Raw genomic sequence first — 16,821 nt, 5'->3', positions numbered from 1 at the left:
TAGATATTTCTTATTCTAAATCACAATATCACAGACACCAAACACTTAGACTAGGCTCACTCTGTGTCAGGCACTATTTTAAAATGCTTTATGTGTATCAACTCACTTTATCCCTCATGAAATCTGATCTCTATTTTACAGAAAGGAAATTGAAGCCAGGAGGGGTTTCTAACTCATTTAAAGTCAACAAGCTTGCAAGAAAGTGAACCAGGACTTGAACTAAGGTATATGGCCTTACTGTTCATGCTCTTGGCCACAACTTACTGCCTCTTGAATAGGACTTTACTATAGCCAGGACCCCTTTGAGGTAAGAAAATATAAACCAGGATGTCCTTGTTCAGTTTATTTTAACTTACTCTGTCTTATGTTCTTTATCTTTGGAATGTAGCTATAACTCATGACTGCAGTAAACTCTAAGGTTTTGATAAAACAAGAAATGTAGAATAACCCCTTCCAGGGTGAGTAGAGACTCTGTACAGGATACTTATTCCATGGAGCATTTCTTCCTGCTCTGATTTTGTCCATGAGGGTCTAAGGATGCTAGTTATCTTTTTAAAGCTATGTGGGTTTGGTGTCTGCTACTTTTTCCTATTATTATGAGCATATCCTAGTGATTAGAATCATAAACTAAAATATGCAGCAAGAAGTGAGTGGGACAAGGGCCCAGGAGACTCAGATTCATTGATATTTCCACAGTTCTGGAGCAGCCCCTTCCCTTTAGCGAGAAGGCAGCTCTTTAGTGGATAAAGATCAGCAGAGTTGTCACATCTAACCCACAAATCACAGGTCACTCTCTAGATGACTCAAGCTTTCTGTTGAAAACGCATGTTTGTGACTGCCACCCGCGGAAGGTTCCTTCCTCAATGAAAGGGTGAGTTCAAGCCCTTAGCTCAAAATACAACTGGACACATAAAATACTAGTTGCTTTCAAACAGCTTTCTAAATCTGGCCCTGAAGCATCTCTGGTTTCACATGAGGACACAGAGATGCTCAGTACACACTTAATACTCACTATACCGCAGGTGACCACAGACTGACCTGGGAGTAACGTGTGGGCAACCCCTCTGGAGCCACTGCTAGAGAGACTTGGCCTGTTGGAGGTCACAACTGCCCTCAGCAGATGCTCTGGTCACTCAAAAATTATACTTTTATTTTGAAATTATCATTAAAAAAAAGTCCAAGTGGAAGCAATTAAACTTTGGGAAAGTCAAACAAAAGTTGCTTGCAAAGAAACCCCAACCAGAAGCCAAGTTGCAATTGGCTCTAGATCTAAAATCCAGAGAAAACTCAAGTGAAGTCAGATTTTCAAATGCAGAAGAATATTTCTTGGCAAGAATTTTTATAGATTATATCATGGAAATCCCGAAGAAGAAATAGTGCATTTTGTGGACATGAAAGAGGTGGCATGTAGACAGTTGTTTCAAGAGATTTCTAATAATTATAAAGGAATAACTGAATAATTACCTCAGATGGGCTGCATGAGGTGGTCCTGATTTTGTCATAGATAAGCTCTCTCAATGGCATTGTCAGCAGTGGGGTTACTACTATAACCCCAAAGAGCTTGCATATAAGTGAAATAAGATGGTCTTTGAGAGGTGGACTGTGAAATGAAAGTGTTATTGTTCAGAGGTGCTGACTTAACAAAACCCAAAGCATGAAAGTGTTTAAAGAAAATGGGTGGGAGTCACTCTGTCTCTAGTGAATCCTCTCACCCCTTCCCCCACACACACCTCTGGCCTACACCCCAGCTCTTGTATACACAAATAAATAAATCTTTTTAAAAAAAGAAAAGAAAGAATGAATGAATGGGTGGGAGAAAGGGGTGGGGGGGCAGGTTTCAGAAACTAATCTAGCTAGTCTGAGGAGGTGTGCAGTCCTTTTTCATCATTTTATTAATAATGAAACTGAACAATGGGATGGGTTAGACATGAACATTCCATGACTCCGAGACAAACACAGCTCAGAGCCTTCATAACATGTGTTGATCTAGCCTGTAAGTTTTCCACAGCTTCTCTCCTAATAAAAGTGTTTCTTTCACATTTTCCATCTGAATAAAGATTTGAGACTAGTCTACAAGTTAACACATTTATACAAATCCTCTGTCATCTACCCCATCTTTTATTTAGCTTTATTATTTAATGCAGCACGTTTATGTGTGTGTGTGTGCATAAAATACATATAATCATGTAAGGGAATGAGGATGAGGTCTAGTGAATGAAATAAAAACATAAGCTATTGCTTGTCCTAGGTGAAAACCCCGAAGAGCTTTTAGCAACAGATTCTTCTCAGTGAATTCAGAGAAACTGAATTTAACTAAAGAATTCTATTTTCTCACTCCTTTTTCTCTCTTTGAGGAAGCAAGTTGTTTAGTGAATGACAAGCAGCATTAGTGAGCAATTATGAACATGATGCAGATCACAGGGGAAGTCACCAGAATTTGGACCACACTCATTGACCAAAGCCTGTCTCTGTTCTGCTACTGCCCGGTCATGCTCAGCCTCTCCATTAGCCCTGAGGTCAGACTCCATCCCTGGGGCCACCCTTCATCTCCCTGAGGATCTCACCACACTAATGCCATCATTGAGCAGGGCCTCCCCGAAGATCATCATGTAGAGCTGTTCATTCACACGGGCCTCCTCAAACACAGCCAACACAGCCACCGGGTCCACAGCTGAAATTAAGCTGCCAAACAGCAGATTCTGAAGCAGGTTGACATCGGTGAGGCCAAAGGCCTTGATCTGGCAGATGAGAAACAGGGAGAGCCCAATGCCAAAGGCATTAATCAGGGCCCCCAGGCCTGCCCACCACAGGATGGAGCCGATGTTCTCAAAGAAGGGCCTGGTGGGCATGAAGTAACCACCCTCCAGAACAATGGGTGGAAGGAGGTACAGGAAATAGATGCTCGAATCCATGACGGGAGGTGATTTGTGGTCAGTACCAAAGATGATTGCCCCCACTAGGGCTCCAACAATGATGAGGAGGCAGCTTTCTGGCATAAGGCCTGGTAGTCTGTGGTAAAGATGGAAGCCTGAGGAAAAGTGGAAAATCGCATTTAGGGGTTAGCAAATAAAGTAGTTTGAGTCGCTAATATAGCAAGAGATAGGTGCACCTAAGTTCTCTTGAAGCCAAGTATATGGGGCCTTAGGTGGGCTAACTGGCATCCCTGAGTCTGAGTACCCCATCTGAGCAGGAAAGGCCATGTTGAGGTAGACTACTCAATGTGCCAGCCCAGTGCAGCTTACAGGGTCATTTTAAGTCAAATGTCCACTTCCTACTCCTTCTTGCTGTCCCATCTGAGAGGCGAGAAGGCAGAACTCTTCCATTCTTGTGCAAAATCCACCTTTAAAGCCCGTATCGAGTCAATCACTGTCAGCTAAATCTCAGCTATTACCAACTTACCTTCCCTCATTTCCCTCTCCACCAAACAAATAAATTAACTTATTAAGTTAATAGTAAATTAAAATTTTGTTTTCTTTCTTTATTTTGTTTTCTTTATTTAACCAATTACATTGCCACTGGTCTGCCACTAAAGAAGTCAGACTTTCATGAACCTGCTCCTCTATCACCTTTGCCACTTCATGCATTTAGCGCTTTTTCATCAGTTAAGATTTTCTTTGGTTGTCCCTAAATTTGGCCCTCTTCTCTACATATCTATCACTACTGCTTTTACTTAAAGTCTCCCCTTTGCCTTAATCATAGCATGGTTTTTCTGATCTCTGCCCCCTTCCCCACTTTTCACATCCTGCTGCCAGATGATTTTTCTACACCTTGTGTTTCTAATTGTCTCATTTCCCACCAAAGCATCGCATGGATTTTAAGCAGAGGATATTTTTTAAGCATCTTTGCGTCAAATCCACCCCACTGGTAAGTACTGTGAGGTGGAGTACCAATCATGTTTACCACGATTGCAATTGCTAACAAAATGTTAGGAACAAGACATGAACAAATAAGAATAGGGCCTCCCCGGTGGCGCAGCGGTTGAGCACTGGGTTGCGAAACTGCCCGCGGCCTCTGAGGCACCGGTTCCATCCCCGGCTGCTCCCCGGCCACTGGAGGAGGGTCCCACATGGCGCGCAGACCTCTCCTGCCGCCCGCTGCTCCCCTCAGCAGTGTACTTCGGTCCTTCTGCCTGTTCTGCTCCCTGCTCTGGCTCTGGTGAATTCTCTCGCCCTCCCGCGCTTCTGACTGTACCCAGTGCATGTATAAAACGAAAACAAACAAACAAACAAATAAATAAATAAAAAAACATGCCTCTATTTAAAAAATAAAAAAAAACCAAATAAGAATAATATAATATATGTGAATGAAGTGAATATTAACTATACCAAAGTAAAATAAGATCAGAGTACATGGGGCCATGCTAGGTCTCTCTACAAGTTAATAGCCCCTACACCTGCACTCTTCTTTATATATCCTTCTCTGGCACCAAGCTGTGTGGCTCCTTTCTTGTCTCTATACAAGAAAGATATTGCTGCTTGGATAGTCCTTCTCCTCAACTTATTTAGATCCTGCTTAACCCTTGATATGAAGCTTTTCCCAATGTCTTTTCAAGGAATTACCATATCTTCTCTGAATTGTTATAACATTTTTTTCTGTACTTGTCTAAGAACAATGATCCCTTTCTATGAGATTTTTGTGCATTTCTTAGCTCATCTACTAATGTCTAATTGTCCCTAACAGAAGCAGAATGATATACATCTTTAGACTTCCCCAAAGTGCTTAGCAAGGTATTTAGTCCATAAATGTTGGTCTACTTGTTGAAAGAATCTGTAAGTGGGTAAATGAATAAAAATGATATTAAATGTCTAAGGCCTCTTCTAGACTCCTGCTCTCTGCATTTCTTTTTTTTTTTTTTTAAGATTTATTTATTGGGGCCTCTATGGTGGCGCAGGTGATTGAGTGCAGCACTGTGAAGCTGTCCGCAGCCTCTGCAGTGGCGGTTCAATCCCCACCAGTTGCGAAGCAACCCACATGGCGCAGCAGACCTCTCCTGTCTCGCCACTGCTCCCCTCAGCAGTATATTTCGGTCATTCTGGCTCTTCTGTTTCCTCTCGCCCCCCCACACCTCTGGCCGTACCCTAGTACTTGTATGCATAAATCAATAAATCTTCTTTTTTTAAAAAGATTTATTGATTTATGCATACAAGAATTGGGGTACAAGCCAGAGTGTGGTGGCAGGAGGGTATGAGAGGAATCATCAGAGACAGAGTGTGGTACAAAATAGGCAGACTAACTGAAATACACTGCTGAGGGGAGCAGTAGGCAAGACAGAAGTGTTCTGCTCCGCCATGTGGGTCAGCTCCCTGGCCAGCTGGGGATCGAACTTGTGCTGCAGAGGCTTCGGCTAGCTTCACAGTGCTGTGCTGAACCCCTTGCGCCAGCAGGGAAGCCCTCTCTGCACTTCTAATGACAACTTTCTCCTCCCCTTTCTCCCATCCTTCTTCTCTTATTTCTCGAGAGACCTTACTTGAAGCACACTTAACTTTCAATACGTGAAGGAGGTGAAAGAGTCCATAGTGTAATTTTCTCAGCACCTGTATCTCCCCAGTTTGCTTTTGCTTCTAGGAATGAAGTTTCTTGAAATGGATCCAATGTGTACCTGCCTTAAGCTAAACTGTACCCACACAGAAATAGCAGGAAGAAGCTTCATGCCTGTAAGCAGGGCATCATAAAGGAAAATACTACTTGCATTTCACATTTTGCAACATTTCTCTCCTTTCAGGATGAACAATAGGATTAGTCAATTCGAGACTTTACAGTTTCACTGCCTGCAATTTAAATGGTCACAGATAACAAAGTCCTGCCTGAAAGTCGAAGATGCCCCTACAGTTCCAATCCGTGGCTGAAAAAATGTTCTATAACATTCCAAGTGGTCGAAGAGAAATAAAAATAAGCCACAAAATCTGCATTGACTTTGTATCATCTTTGTTCTAAAATATCTTTGTTTTGTAACATGCATTGCTGGGTGTTTTGAAGGATTGGGGATATTGTACACATTAAATATCTTATATATATTTTTTCATCAAAGATACCTCAATAAAGCTGGGGAGGGTTGAAAAAAAATGTCTATCAAGCACTGCTAGATTCACCTGTACTTTGAGATCAGAGGCCATGGTCTTTTCCACATATTGCATGGGCACTCTTAATAAGTATGTCTTGATAAAATAATTGAATAAAAGAAGGATAACCATAGTAATGATTATATTTTTGATTTAAGTTTTATAATATATTATAGGATCTAAAAAAGTTTTATAATATAAACTATTATATATTATACAATTTAATATATTCTATATATATTCTATCTATATATATTCTATCTTAAGAAATCTATAGATTTCTTAAGTGTTAAAGATTTATGTCTTTTTTTTTCTTTTTTCTCCTTTGCTTCAGGGGAATGAGCCACTATGTATAAAACCACAAGCCCAGTACTTGGCATATAGTAGATATTCAATAAATATCATTTTCTTTTCTCATGGACTATAAAAAAAAAAACATCATTCAGACCTCCCTGGTGGTGCAGGGATTAAGTCTCAGTGCTATCAAGCTATCTGCAGCCACTGCAGCATGCGTTGGGTCCCCAGTTAGGGAGGCAACCCACATGGTGCAGCAGACCTCTCCTGTCTCGCCTACTGCTCCCCTCAGCAATGTATTCAGTTAGTCTGACTGTTCTGCTCCCCACTCTGTCTTGGGTGAATCATCTCACCCTCTGCACCTCTGACCTACACCCCAGTTCTTATATGCATAAATAAATAAAAATAAATCTTTAAAAAATTTAATAACTTCATTCTTCAAGACCAACAATTATAAAATTGCATTCAAATAAGCATGATCCAACTGATAGCCTATTTGAATTATTTTCTTTTTCTAAACTGTTAAATTATATCAGTACTACTCAAAAACTGATTTAAGCCAGCAATTCTATAAATAATAGTGTCTTTATAATACTCTAAACATCTAGCTACAGTAAATCTGAGAACATACAATACCTCTAAAGAACAATCTGTTTTATGTTTGTATAGAACCAAGATAAAATGCATCCTTTCTTCATTGAGATGTATACTGACAAGGAATTTTAGCCTCTCACCAAAAAGAGGTCTTAGAAATAATTTCACTGATCAACAAACCAAGCATTAGAAAGAGTAGGACTAGCTAGTCAGTGGCAGGTCCAGTTTTCTGATTCTCAGATTGACTTCATCTGCAATGTGAAGAGGGAAAGTGTGGGTGGGGACAAAAGCTCTAGTATTGCTTACAGAGGAAATTCAAGAATCATATAAGATCATGAAAGTGTTAGACCCCCTGGGGCCTCCCTGGTGCACAGAAGGTGCTGGCCCATATTGTGTAGCAGACTCTCCCTGTCTTGCCTACTGCTCCCCTCAGCAGTGTATTTCAGTCAAATGCCTGTTCTGTTTTCCACTCTGTCTCTGGTGAATCCTCTCACTCCCCCATACCTTTGGCCTGTACCCCAGTTCTTGCATGCATAAATAAATAAATAGTTAAAAAATTAAACACATCTTTAAAAAAAAGGTGTTAGACCCCCTAATTTTGAACAAAGAATGACTTCAGAAAGTCATTTTCACTTGAGCACTTCTTAGAAACAATGTGAAATACTTTTGTGATTTAATTGCTAGGTAAATTGCGCAAGAGTTCTTCAAACTAACAATTACTATTCAATGTTCACATCTTGGTAGCTCAGAATGAATAGAAGTTATGAAGGAGCACCCAATAAATACAGCAGTGTTGCCAATATCCTGGCAGAAAGAATTAGATGGACAGAGACCATGGTCCTGATGCCTAGGAGTTAACTGACAGACCTCATGGCTTAATCCATGTTTCATACCCATCCCAGAGGAGAAATATAAATGAGCATCAAAATGTTTCAAAGATTCTACCTGAACAAGGCAAATTGTCTCCTCAGGTAGCTAAGTTCATAACTGAGGCAAATCAGTTTTGATTTGCCCCTGTGATTAATAATTAGTCACAGAGATAATCATGTCAATTTTCCACTTTAGAATAAGCTGGTTTTCAGGAGATAAGTGGGTGGAGTCAGGGATTAAATGATCACAGAGTATAAAACATCATTTTGTTTTCTGGCACAAAGAACACTTGATAGAATTTAATCTATTAAATTGAATTCCCTTTATTTCATAATGTAAACCAGAGGTACCCCACTGGCTCCATTTGGTTCCAGGGTAAATCAGTATTTTACTGACAGATAACATCTCATCTGCCCCCATAACCCATTGCCGAGTGACATAAGAGTTGCCTGTGGTTGCCATGTTCCTTGCTTTCTGTTAATTTGCAAGAAGCACACGCCACTTTTGAAGAATAAACAATGAGAGCCATTGATGAAACCCACAGTTATATGGCCAAGAGTGAAAGAAGAATAGTTTTCAGAAGAAGCATTATGCAGTTTCTGAAATTTCCAATGGTCCTCACTCCCAGGTCTACTTGCCTTACTCTATATTTTTTAGAGCATAGAACTTGATTTTTACATGCCAAATAATGTCACACGTTTGTCACCGTGTAATGAGAAGTATGCTTTTAAGTCTCAAAGCACAAACCTGAAGCATTAAATGGCTTTACATTAAAAAAAAAAAAAAACAAAAAACTGACTTGTCTTTGACTCCAGGGAACAGAATTTTTTATGTAATAACAGTAGCAATTAAAATTCATTTAGTTTACATATGCAAGGCATTTTTACATACATTTTCTCTTGTGAGAAACAACTCCCACTGCCAAGTGTCTGAGGACTTACCTATTTTTGCAAGAGATGCTAGAAGTATCCAGAGGGTGACCTCATAAGGAATTTGCACGTAGTCATAATCCAGTGCAAAGACAGCTATCTTCCCATCTGGCTCTGAGCTGGCAGCAGCAAGCCGAACATTAAGTTCATGCTGGGCAGTGGAATTTGTGAATTCATTCAAATCAGAAGTCACTTCAGAGCACTCGAGGACCATTAGCAGTAGCAGCCAACTCCAAGGACCGAAAGGTACACACATCTGAAAACCCATGCTATGGGCTTCTCCTCCCCTGTGTGCAGGTGTGTGCCACACACCTGATGTGAGGAGGGTTCCTAGACAGTAGCAGCATCCATCAGGGTCAAAGGTAACATACGTACGGTCTTTGGGTCATTCCCAGAAGAGTCCAAGCTTGGCATTAAGTTCTGAGTGTAGATGTTCTCAAATCATCTGTAAAGGACTCATGTTCAGGCAACTCAGCTTCTGACTCGAACGCAATCATTTAACAGACTTGTGAAAGCCCAGGGAGCTACCTGTGAGCCTTCATCCGATCGGGATTTGAAGAGCTGTTTATTTAGGGCAAAATGTCCCTTTAGTCAGAGTTGTTTTCTCACTTCACTGCACCCTGGTTTCATCTCGTGAGTGAAAATTTCAAAGAACACCATGGTGTTCTTTCCAGATCGCACTGAAGGCCTTCAAACCAGGAAGGGAAGCTTGTCTCTACCAGTAAGGAGTTACCTGCCCTGTACCTGCTCCTTCTCTCCTCCCCCTGCTCCCTCACTTGTTTTGAATGGCCAAGGCTGCAGGTAGATCTTGAGCTACACTTAATTATTTGCTCAGATTTGACTGTTGTAATGAAATGCGTTCCCTGGGTGTTTTCCAGAGGTGACACTGCTGACACCTAGTGGGCAGCTCCAATACCACACCTTGGCATGATCAAAGATCAATAGTTAAGGTGAGCAAACCAGGCACTTTTAAGAGGAAAGACGAAATATCAAGAATCACTCCAGAATATATCATTCCATGACTGTACTTCCCAAAGTCAAAACTTACTATAAAGCTACAGTAAATCAAAATTATATAGGACTCTCCTGTCAAACTGTGTCATATGGTCCTATACATGAGGAAGTTGGAGGGGGGAAAGAGAAGGAAGAAAAGAAGGGAGAGCAGGAAGAGGGGAGAGGGAGAAGGAAGAGGGAAAACCAAGACCTGCTGGAAACAATGGACCATTTTGCTAGAAATTGCTGGAGTCTAACAAGTGGTATGATATTAACAGACAAAAGGCCATCTATATAGAAGCTTAACAGGGGAGATCAGTGAAAAATTCAAAGGCAATCCTGTTAAAATCACTGTCACTAACACCCTTCTGCAAGCAATGAGAAGCACAAGCTCTAGAGCAGGCAAGTGTAACTGGGGGGTTCTTCTGTTCAGCTCTACTGACAGGATTGAAGTTCCTCTCCAGGCATGGCAGACCAAGAACACCCGGCCTCAGTGACTTGCCCCAGCTAATACACAGGACTGAGGCGCTAAACCAGGGGAGAGGCCAGGAAGACCAGGAGCTACTGCCCCTGCCTATCACTCCATTCATAAAGCAAGAGTGCCGCTCCAGGACTGCAAGCTGCTGATTGCCTTCTGGAGTAGTTGAACAGAGGTTCTAGTAAAGAGGGAACACAGGCCATTGGACAGAACACACCGTAGAGATTTCTAAGCAAACTAGTTTTATTTGGAATACCTGGGAAAGTTCAAGTGTGAGGACACTATCAAGAACAGTGGAGATTTAGGTAGTGAGCAAGTAAGAAGGGCTATAAACTCATGATAGCAAGAAGTGAAAGGGTAGACCACCTAAAATTTTAGCAGAATAAGTAGAGAAAGAAACAGCTAAGAAGCACATGATGGTTATCAGAGAAGTGTGGAAGACTGGCCTCAAAGACTTTCCCTGCAGAGGGGCCTGATGTTAATTTCATTGAACTGTGGGGCAATTTATGGCCCAAGGCATCTTGAAAACAATAGACCATTCAGTTAGAAATTGCTGGAATCTAACAACTGTGATAGCAGTAGAGACAACAGACCATCTAGAAGCTCAACAGGGAGATCAGTGAAAAAGTCAGAAAACCCTGCTAGAGTTACTTTCTCTTTGGGTGAGAAAGGAAAAAGGCAGGGGATTATGAGTATGCCCATGACTGTAAATCCCAAAGTCAAAACTTACTACAAAGCTACAGTAAATCAAAATTATGTAGTGAATCCTTCAGAATGAAAATACATATCAATGAACAGAATCAACGAACAGAAATAAACCTTTACATTGATTGTCAATTGATGTCTGATAAAAGCTTCAAGATTTAATCAATAGGTAAAACATAACTTTTCCAACAAATGTGCTGGATAACGCAAATCACTACATGCAAAAGAATGAAGATATACTTCTTATAACAGACACAAAAAATAATTCAAAATTGATCATAAACTAAATGTAAAAGGACACTAAAACTGATGGAAAAAGCAGAAGTAAATTTGTCGATAACATTGATTGTGGCAAACTTTTCCTATTACACTTCTAAAACCACAACTGACAAAAGAAAAAAAAAAAAAACAGATAAATTGGGTCTCATCAAAAATGACTTTCTTTGTACTCCAAAGAAAGTGAAAAGGGCAGTTCACAGAATGAGAACAAAATACTTGTAAATCACATAGTAATAAGGCATGTATATCCTGAATATGTAAAAACCTCTTACAGTTCACTGATAAAAAGACAAATGATCCACTTTAAAAATAGACAAAAGATCTGAAGACATTTCTTAAAAAAAAAGATACAAAATGGTTAAAGAAAAGGGACTCAAGTCATTATTCTTGAGAGAGATAAAAATCAAAACTGTAATGAAATACCATCACTTAACACTCACAAAAAACTTCAGAATAGCTAAACAACAACAACAAAAACAGGTAATAACCAATGCCAGTGCAATGTTGGCAAGGATGTGGTGGGAATCTGCACTTGATCTTAGCCAAAAGGCTGAGAAGTGATGTGGTGGGAATCTAAAATGGTAATGTTTATCTGCTTCTCAAAATGTTAGACAGAGAATAACCATATGACTCAACAATTCCACTAATTATATACCCAAGAGAATTAAAACCTATATCTACTCAGAAATTTTTACATGAATATCTTTAGCAGCATCATTCATATGAGCCAAAACTCAACCCAAAGGATTATTAATTGTTGAGTGGATAAATAAAGTGTGGAATATATTTACAATGTAATGAAATAGCAATGTGTGCAAAAACACAACCACCCTTGAAAACTTATGTAAGTGAAAGGAGCCATTACAAAAGACCACATAGGCCTCTATTCATATGACTTTCCAGAATGGGCCAATCTGTAGAGAAAGAAATTAGATTACTTGTGCTCAAGTCTGGAATGCAAGAAAAATGGGAAGGGGGTTGTGGATTGAGAGAGACTGTTCATGGTTATGAGGTTTTCTTTGTGTTGATGAAATATTCCAAATTCATGTTAATGCTTGCAAAAGGCTGTAATTATACCAAAAGTCATTGAATTGAATACTTAATTTTTTAAAGATTTATTTATTTTATACAAGAACTGAGGCACAGGCCAGAAGTGCCAGAAGGTGAGAGGATTCACCAGAGATAGAGCGGGGAACAGAACAGGTAGATGGTCCGAAGATCCTGCTGAGGGGAGCAGCGGGCGAGACAGGAGAGGACTGCCGTACCCTGTGGGTAGCTCCGTGGCCGGCTGGGAATCAAACCCGTACAGCAGAGGCTGCGGACAGCTTCACAGCACTGTGTTCAACCCACTGTGCCACCGGGGAGGTCCAAATTGTATATTTTAAATAGGTACAGTATGTGTTTTATTTCTCAATAAAACGGTTCTAAAAACTAAGAAATGAGACAGGGAAAGCGGTTCATTTGTTATTACTCACAGTCATAACCACACACACATACACACACAAACACACAAAGACAACTGGTTTTTGGTTACCTGGGATACCATCCAGAAAGCAGTATGGAGTCACTATTCTATCTCCTATCTCTTAGTGGTCCACATTTGCTCCAAAGGATATCAATTCCTTATTTTTAAAATTTTTTTACAGAGTACTAGTGGCTGTATATGATCATACATCTTGCAATGCAAAGCTTCATGTTGAAATAGAACAAGTTATATCCTCCTTGGGTGCAGCAAAGCTGAGACTTTGAATGTCTTGGACATACAGGAACCATGAATAACTGCTAGAGCAGAAGACAGTAGAGAAGCTTTCATTTCTTTTAGCATGCCCGCAAAAAAAATGCCAGAACTAGGGAAATGCAAAAACTGGTGGCTTCAATATAGAAACTCCCCTACCACACAAGAGCCCACAGGGCCAGAACTGGAGGATGGGCTACATGCAGTCCTTTTGTGAAACAGATGCAGCTGCTCCTTACCTGTTGTAAAAACTGACCTCAAAGCTTATGGAGAAAACAAAGACACTCTAGCTTCCTTAGTCTACTGGGTAAGAAGCTAGGATTCCAATAATAACTATCCATGCAGTGGCTCAAGGGTATATGCCTAGGAAGACCAATCTAATGTGGGACCACTTAAATAAGCCAGTTTGTAGGAGCCAGAGCAAATGGTCAAGGCCCATGGAGATGGAGTCATGAAATCCTGGGGGAGGAAGAGATGATTGCTCATAAACTAATTATGACTAAAATAAAAATGCCTCCCTGATCAATTTATTCCCTAGCAGGATGGAAGCGACCTATAGATGCTAACCCCTCATTACCTCTCCGTTTCCACTTATCCAAATCTACTTACTCTCTTTTTCAATCCTTTGTAATAATAAATGCACCTCCCTTTGACTAGGAGTTCCCAGTTCTATCTTCCATCACTGTCCTTAATCTGAATATTGCTTTATGGTCCTCAACTCAGAAGCTTTGTATGTCCTTCCACCCTGGAAAAGGGTTTCTCTCAGCTTTTTCCAGGTAACCTCTTCTCCCTAGAGATGGCAGTTTCATCACCATAGGAGCTATCATGAGAACCTTCAAGTCTCCAGGGCTAGTACAGTGCCTGACACAAAGGGTCTCACTTAATTGACAGATGTTGAAATCCATGTCACAATAAAAAATCTTTTCCCACCAGCCTTATCTTTCCCACTCTAATTTCCTCCATAATGAAAAATTAAATTTTCCTTCAATGTTTCATTTCCATATAAGACTCAAAATTAAGGTAGATTATGCTAAGTCTTGCTGGAATAAACATACTAAAGGAGTTTCTTGATGAGACAACATCCAGGGGTGGTTAAGAACATTGACTCTAGAGCCAGATGAACTGGGTTCAAATCCAGCTTTAATATTTGTTGGCTGTTCGACTTTGGGAAAGTTACTTACCTTTCTGTGCCTTGGTTTCCTCAGCTGTAATGCAAAGAAAACAATGGGCTTACAGGTGTTCTCAGTATTAAATAAGTTAATATTCTCAAAGGGCTTAGAAAAGTGCCTAACATATAAGAAACACTAGGGAAGAATTTAAGAAAAGGGGGAGAAGATGGAGTGATGAAGAGGAACTTCCTTCATTCCACAAACTTGAAGAATTCACTCTTACAAGTCCTGGGGATAACAGGAAGGGAAAGATGTTGTCTTAAGAACAGAATGTGATGTTTCAAGAGCACATCTTGTGTTGGACAGCTTTCCCTAACTAGAAGAGAGAGGATGCAGACATTTGGGGGTATAGGGGCAGTTGATAAGAAGGAGTCTTATAATTGGATCCTCATAGTTTAATTGAAACAATTTCTTACTGGTGTGTTCACATTGTAATAAGATCCAAGTGATAGTAATTGATCAAGCTAATTCTTTAGGAAAGCTTAGTTGTGAGACATCAGTACAACTTAGGGTGCTGGACACTTTCCTGTCTATAGCTGTACAAAGAGAAATTTGAAAGGTGGAGCAGGATAAACAGTTTACATGTGCAAAGCAGAGAATTAAAGAAATTATGCTGGAACTTTCAATCAGCTACTGAATTACCTGACTCTCTTGGTCTAATTATCCAGATTACTGTATTGGCAGTGGAAACCAGTCGGTTTTGCCCCTCTTTGGTGCCAGGTGCCAGAAATCCTTTTGATCTTTGTCATTTGCTCTCGGAAACCCTTCTACTCAGTGAGTTGGCCATGGGAAGTAATGACCTGGGAAGTAATAAACCCAGTGCAGTGGGTTCCTTATAATTCAAGACATAATATCTGGCCCACCCACAGAAGACTTAGGGTATCCCACAGGGGAATGTCCCATCACCCAGGCTTCAACTATGCACAGCCAGAAGCAGAGTTTGAGGGTTTTGGTTTACCTCCCTCTTTCAGTATTCTAAGGAAAACTTTTGTCTTAGACAAGTTTCTAAATATTAGAGTAAGAGATACCATATTCTGTGCCTACACATGATGAATTAGAAAGTCATCTCTCTCCAGGAACAGTTCTGGTTTTTTTTTTTAAGATTTATTTATTTATACAAGAACTGGGGTACAAGCCAGATGTGCAGGAGGGTGAGAGGATTCACCAGAGACAGGGCGGGGAACAGAACAGGCCGACTGATTGACATACACTGCTGAGGGGAGCAGCGGGCAAGACAGGAGAGGTCTGCCATGCCATGTGGGTTGCTCCATGGCCTGCGGGGATCAAACAGCACTGCAGAGGCTGCAGACAGCTTCACAATGCTGCACTCAACCGCCTACGCCACCAGGGAGGCCCCATCTCCAGGAACAGTTTTAAGCAAAACATTCAGCATATCTTTTCTTCCTTCCGATAACGTGTGGTACTAATTGACTCTACCAGAAAGTATTTGTGCTGTGATTCAGAGACAAAAGTATCGGTTGCTAGCCCCTGAGCTCTTGTCACTTTGTCAGAGGTCAAATTTCTATTCTTATTTTAGGAAGAAGGAGGAGAAAGCAGAGATAGAGAATTGGTCAGTACTGTCCACAAATAAGATTTCTTTTCCAAGCCCATAGCTAGCAATTAAGCAGAAGGCTTGGATAAAGTTCTGGCATATCATACCCCTAAATTGAAAGCCTGTATCCCAAGCTGGAGTAAAGTCAAGAGCTTTGACCCTGCTTTCAGGACAAAAGAGCTGAGCCCCATCCCTACTTCCCTACTTCTACTTCTCAGAGAGACAGGGAGATTCCCTAAAACCAGGAGGACAGGAAGACAGCATAGTAGAGTGTGAGCATGGATGGTCATGAATGTGAGCTTTGGAATCGTACTGATCTTCACACTAGAAAATAGCTAATGTTATGATCTTATAATTCTTACAACAGGGATTTTGTACAGAGTAGAAACTTTAAGTTGTATGATCTTGGGCATGTCTAAAACACCTCTAAGCTTCACCTGCCTGTCTATCAAGATGGTGACAATGATTACCTAAAAGATATCTTGACAATTAAGGGACATAACATATAACTGAGAGGAAAATGTTTAGTACATAGTAGCTACTAGATGAGTATTAGCGTTATGTTATTTCAGAGCTTTTAAATTCTATATAGTTGGCATTTGTTTGCAGTGATCACAATGCCTAAGCCATTTCATGTCTACACACACCTACATCAATGTGTTGGATGGTTGAAGAATGAAAGCCAGTTGGTTAAAAATGAAATGTATCATCTTATTGTATCTACCTACGTCATCACCAGTCACTACTGTTTAGTAAATGAGCTACAAGACTCCTTTGACTCAGACAAAGGTGGTTGACCTATTAATTCTACTTCCCCTATTTGTTCCCCTCTTTCAGGGACTGATAACTTCTTCCCTCCATCAACTGCCACCTTGAAATGCAGAACAGTTCCTTTCTCTCTCTTTACATCTGTCAGAAAACTCTAATCTCTATAAGTCGTTCTTTTAGATTTTCTCACTGGTGTTGAGGTTGGCACACCTTTTACACAGGTTGCTAAAGGTTGTGCTTGCTACAATGGTTGCACTCAGCAAGTCCTGCAGAGGTTTTGTCTAACCCTCCATCTGGACTGAGAGAACACGTGCACTCACAATCTGTAAGTTTCTGACCTCTTCCAAAATTCAGAGTCAGCTAGAAAAACCTTACTTCATATCTTGTTGCAAGCAC

General features: G+C 40.5%; 1 protein-coding gene and 1 pseudogene across 1 annotated transcript in view; both read right to left on the bottom strand.

The window, feature by feature from the left end:
* The window catches only part of SLC9A4 (solute carrier family 9 member A4), a 42,569-nt gene extending 33,067 nt beyond the window's left edge, over positions 1-9,502 (bottom strand). Inside the window, exons 1-2 of the mRNA XM_037528935.2 lie at positions 8,759-9,502; positions 2,565-3,028 (exon numbers count right to left, since the gene is read on the bottom strand). Coding sequence (XP_037384832.1) covers positions 2,565-3,028; positions 8,759-9,014 — 720 coding nt within the window. The 5' untranslated portion in view covers positions 9,015-9,502. The remainder of the gene's footprint in view (positions 1-2,564; positions 3,029-8,758) is intronic.
* Positions 9,503-11,588: 2,086 nt separating this feature from the next.
* Positions 11,589-11,763, bottom strand: LOC119260076 (U2 spliceosomal RNA; annotated as a pseudogene).
* Between the last annotated feature and the right edge of the window lie 5,058 nt (positions 11,764-16,821).

This window comes from Talpa occidentalis, unplaced genomic scaffold, assembly GCF_014898055.3.
Source record: "Talpa occidentalis isolate TD23 unplaced genomic scaffold, MPIMG_talOcc4v2.1 talOcc4.5, whole genome shotgun sequence".
NCBI classification, from domain to species: Eukaryota; Metazoa; Chordata; class Mammalia; order Eulipotyphla; family Talpidae; genus Talpa; species Talpa occidentalis.
The sequence above is the reverse complement of the archived record's forward strand: the minus strand, read 5'-3'. Positions and strand labels throughout refer to the sequence as shown.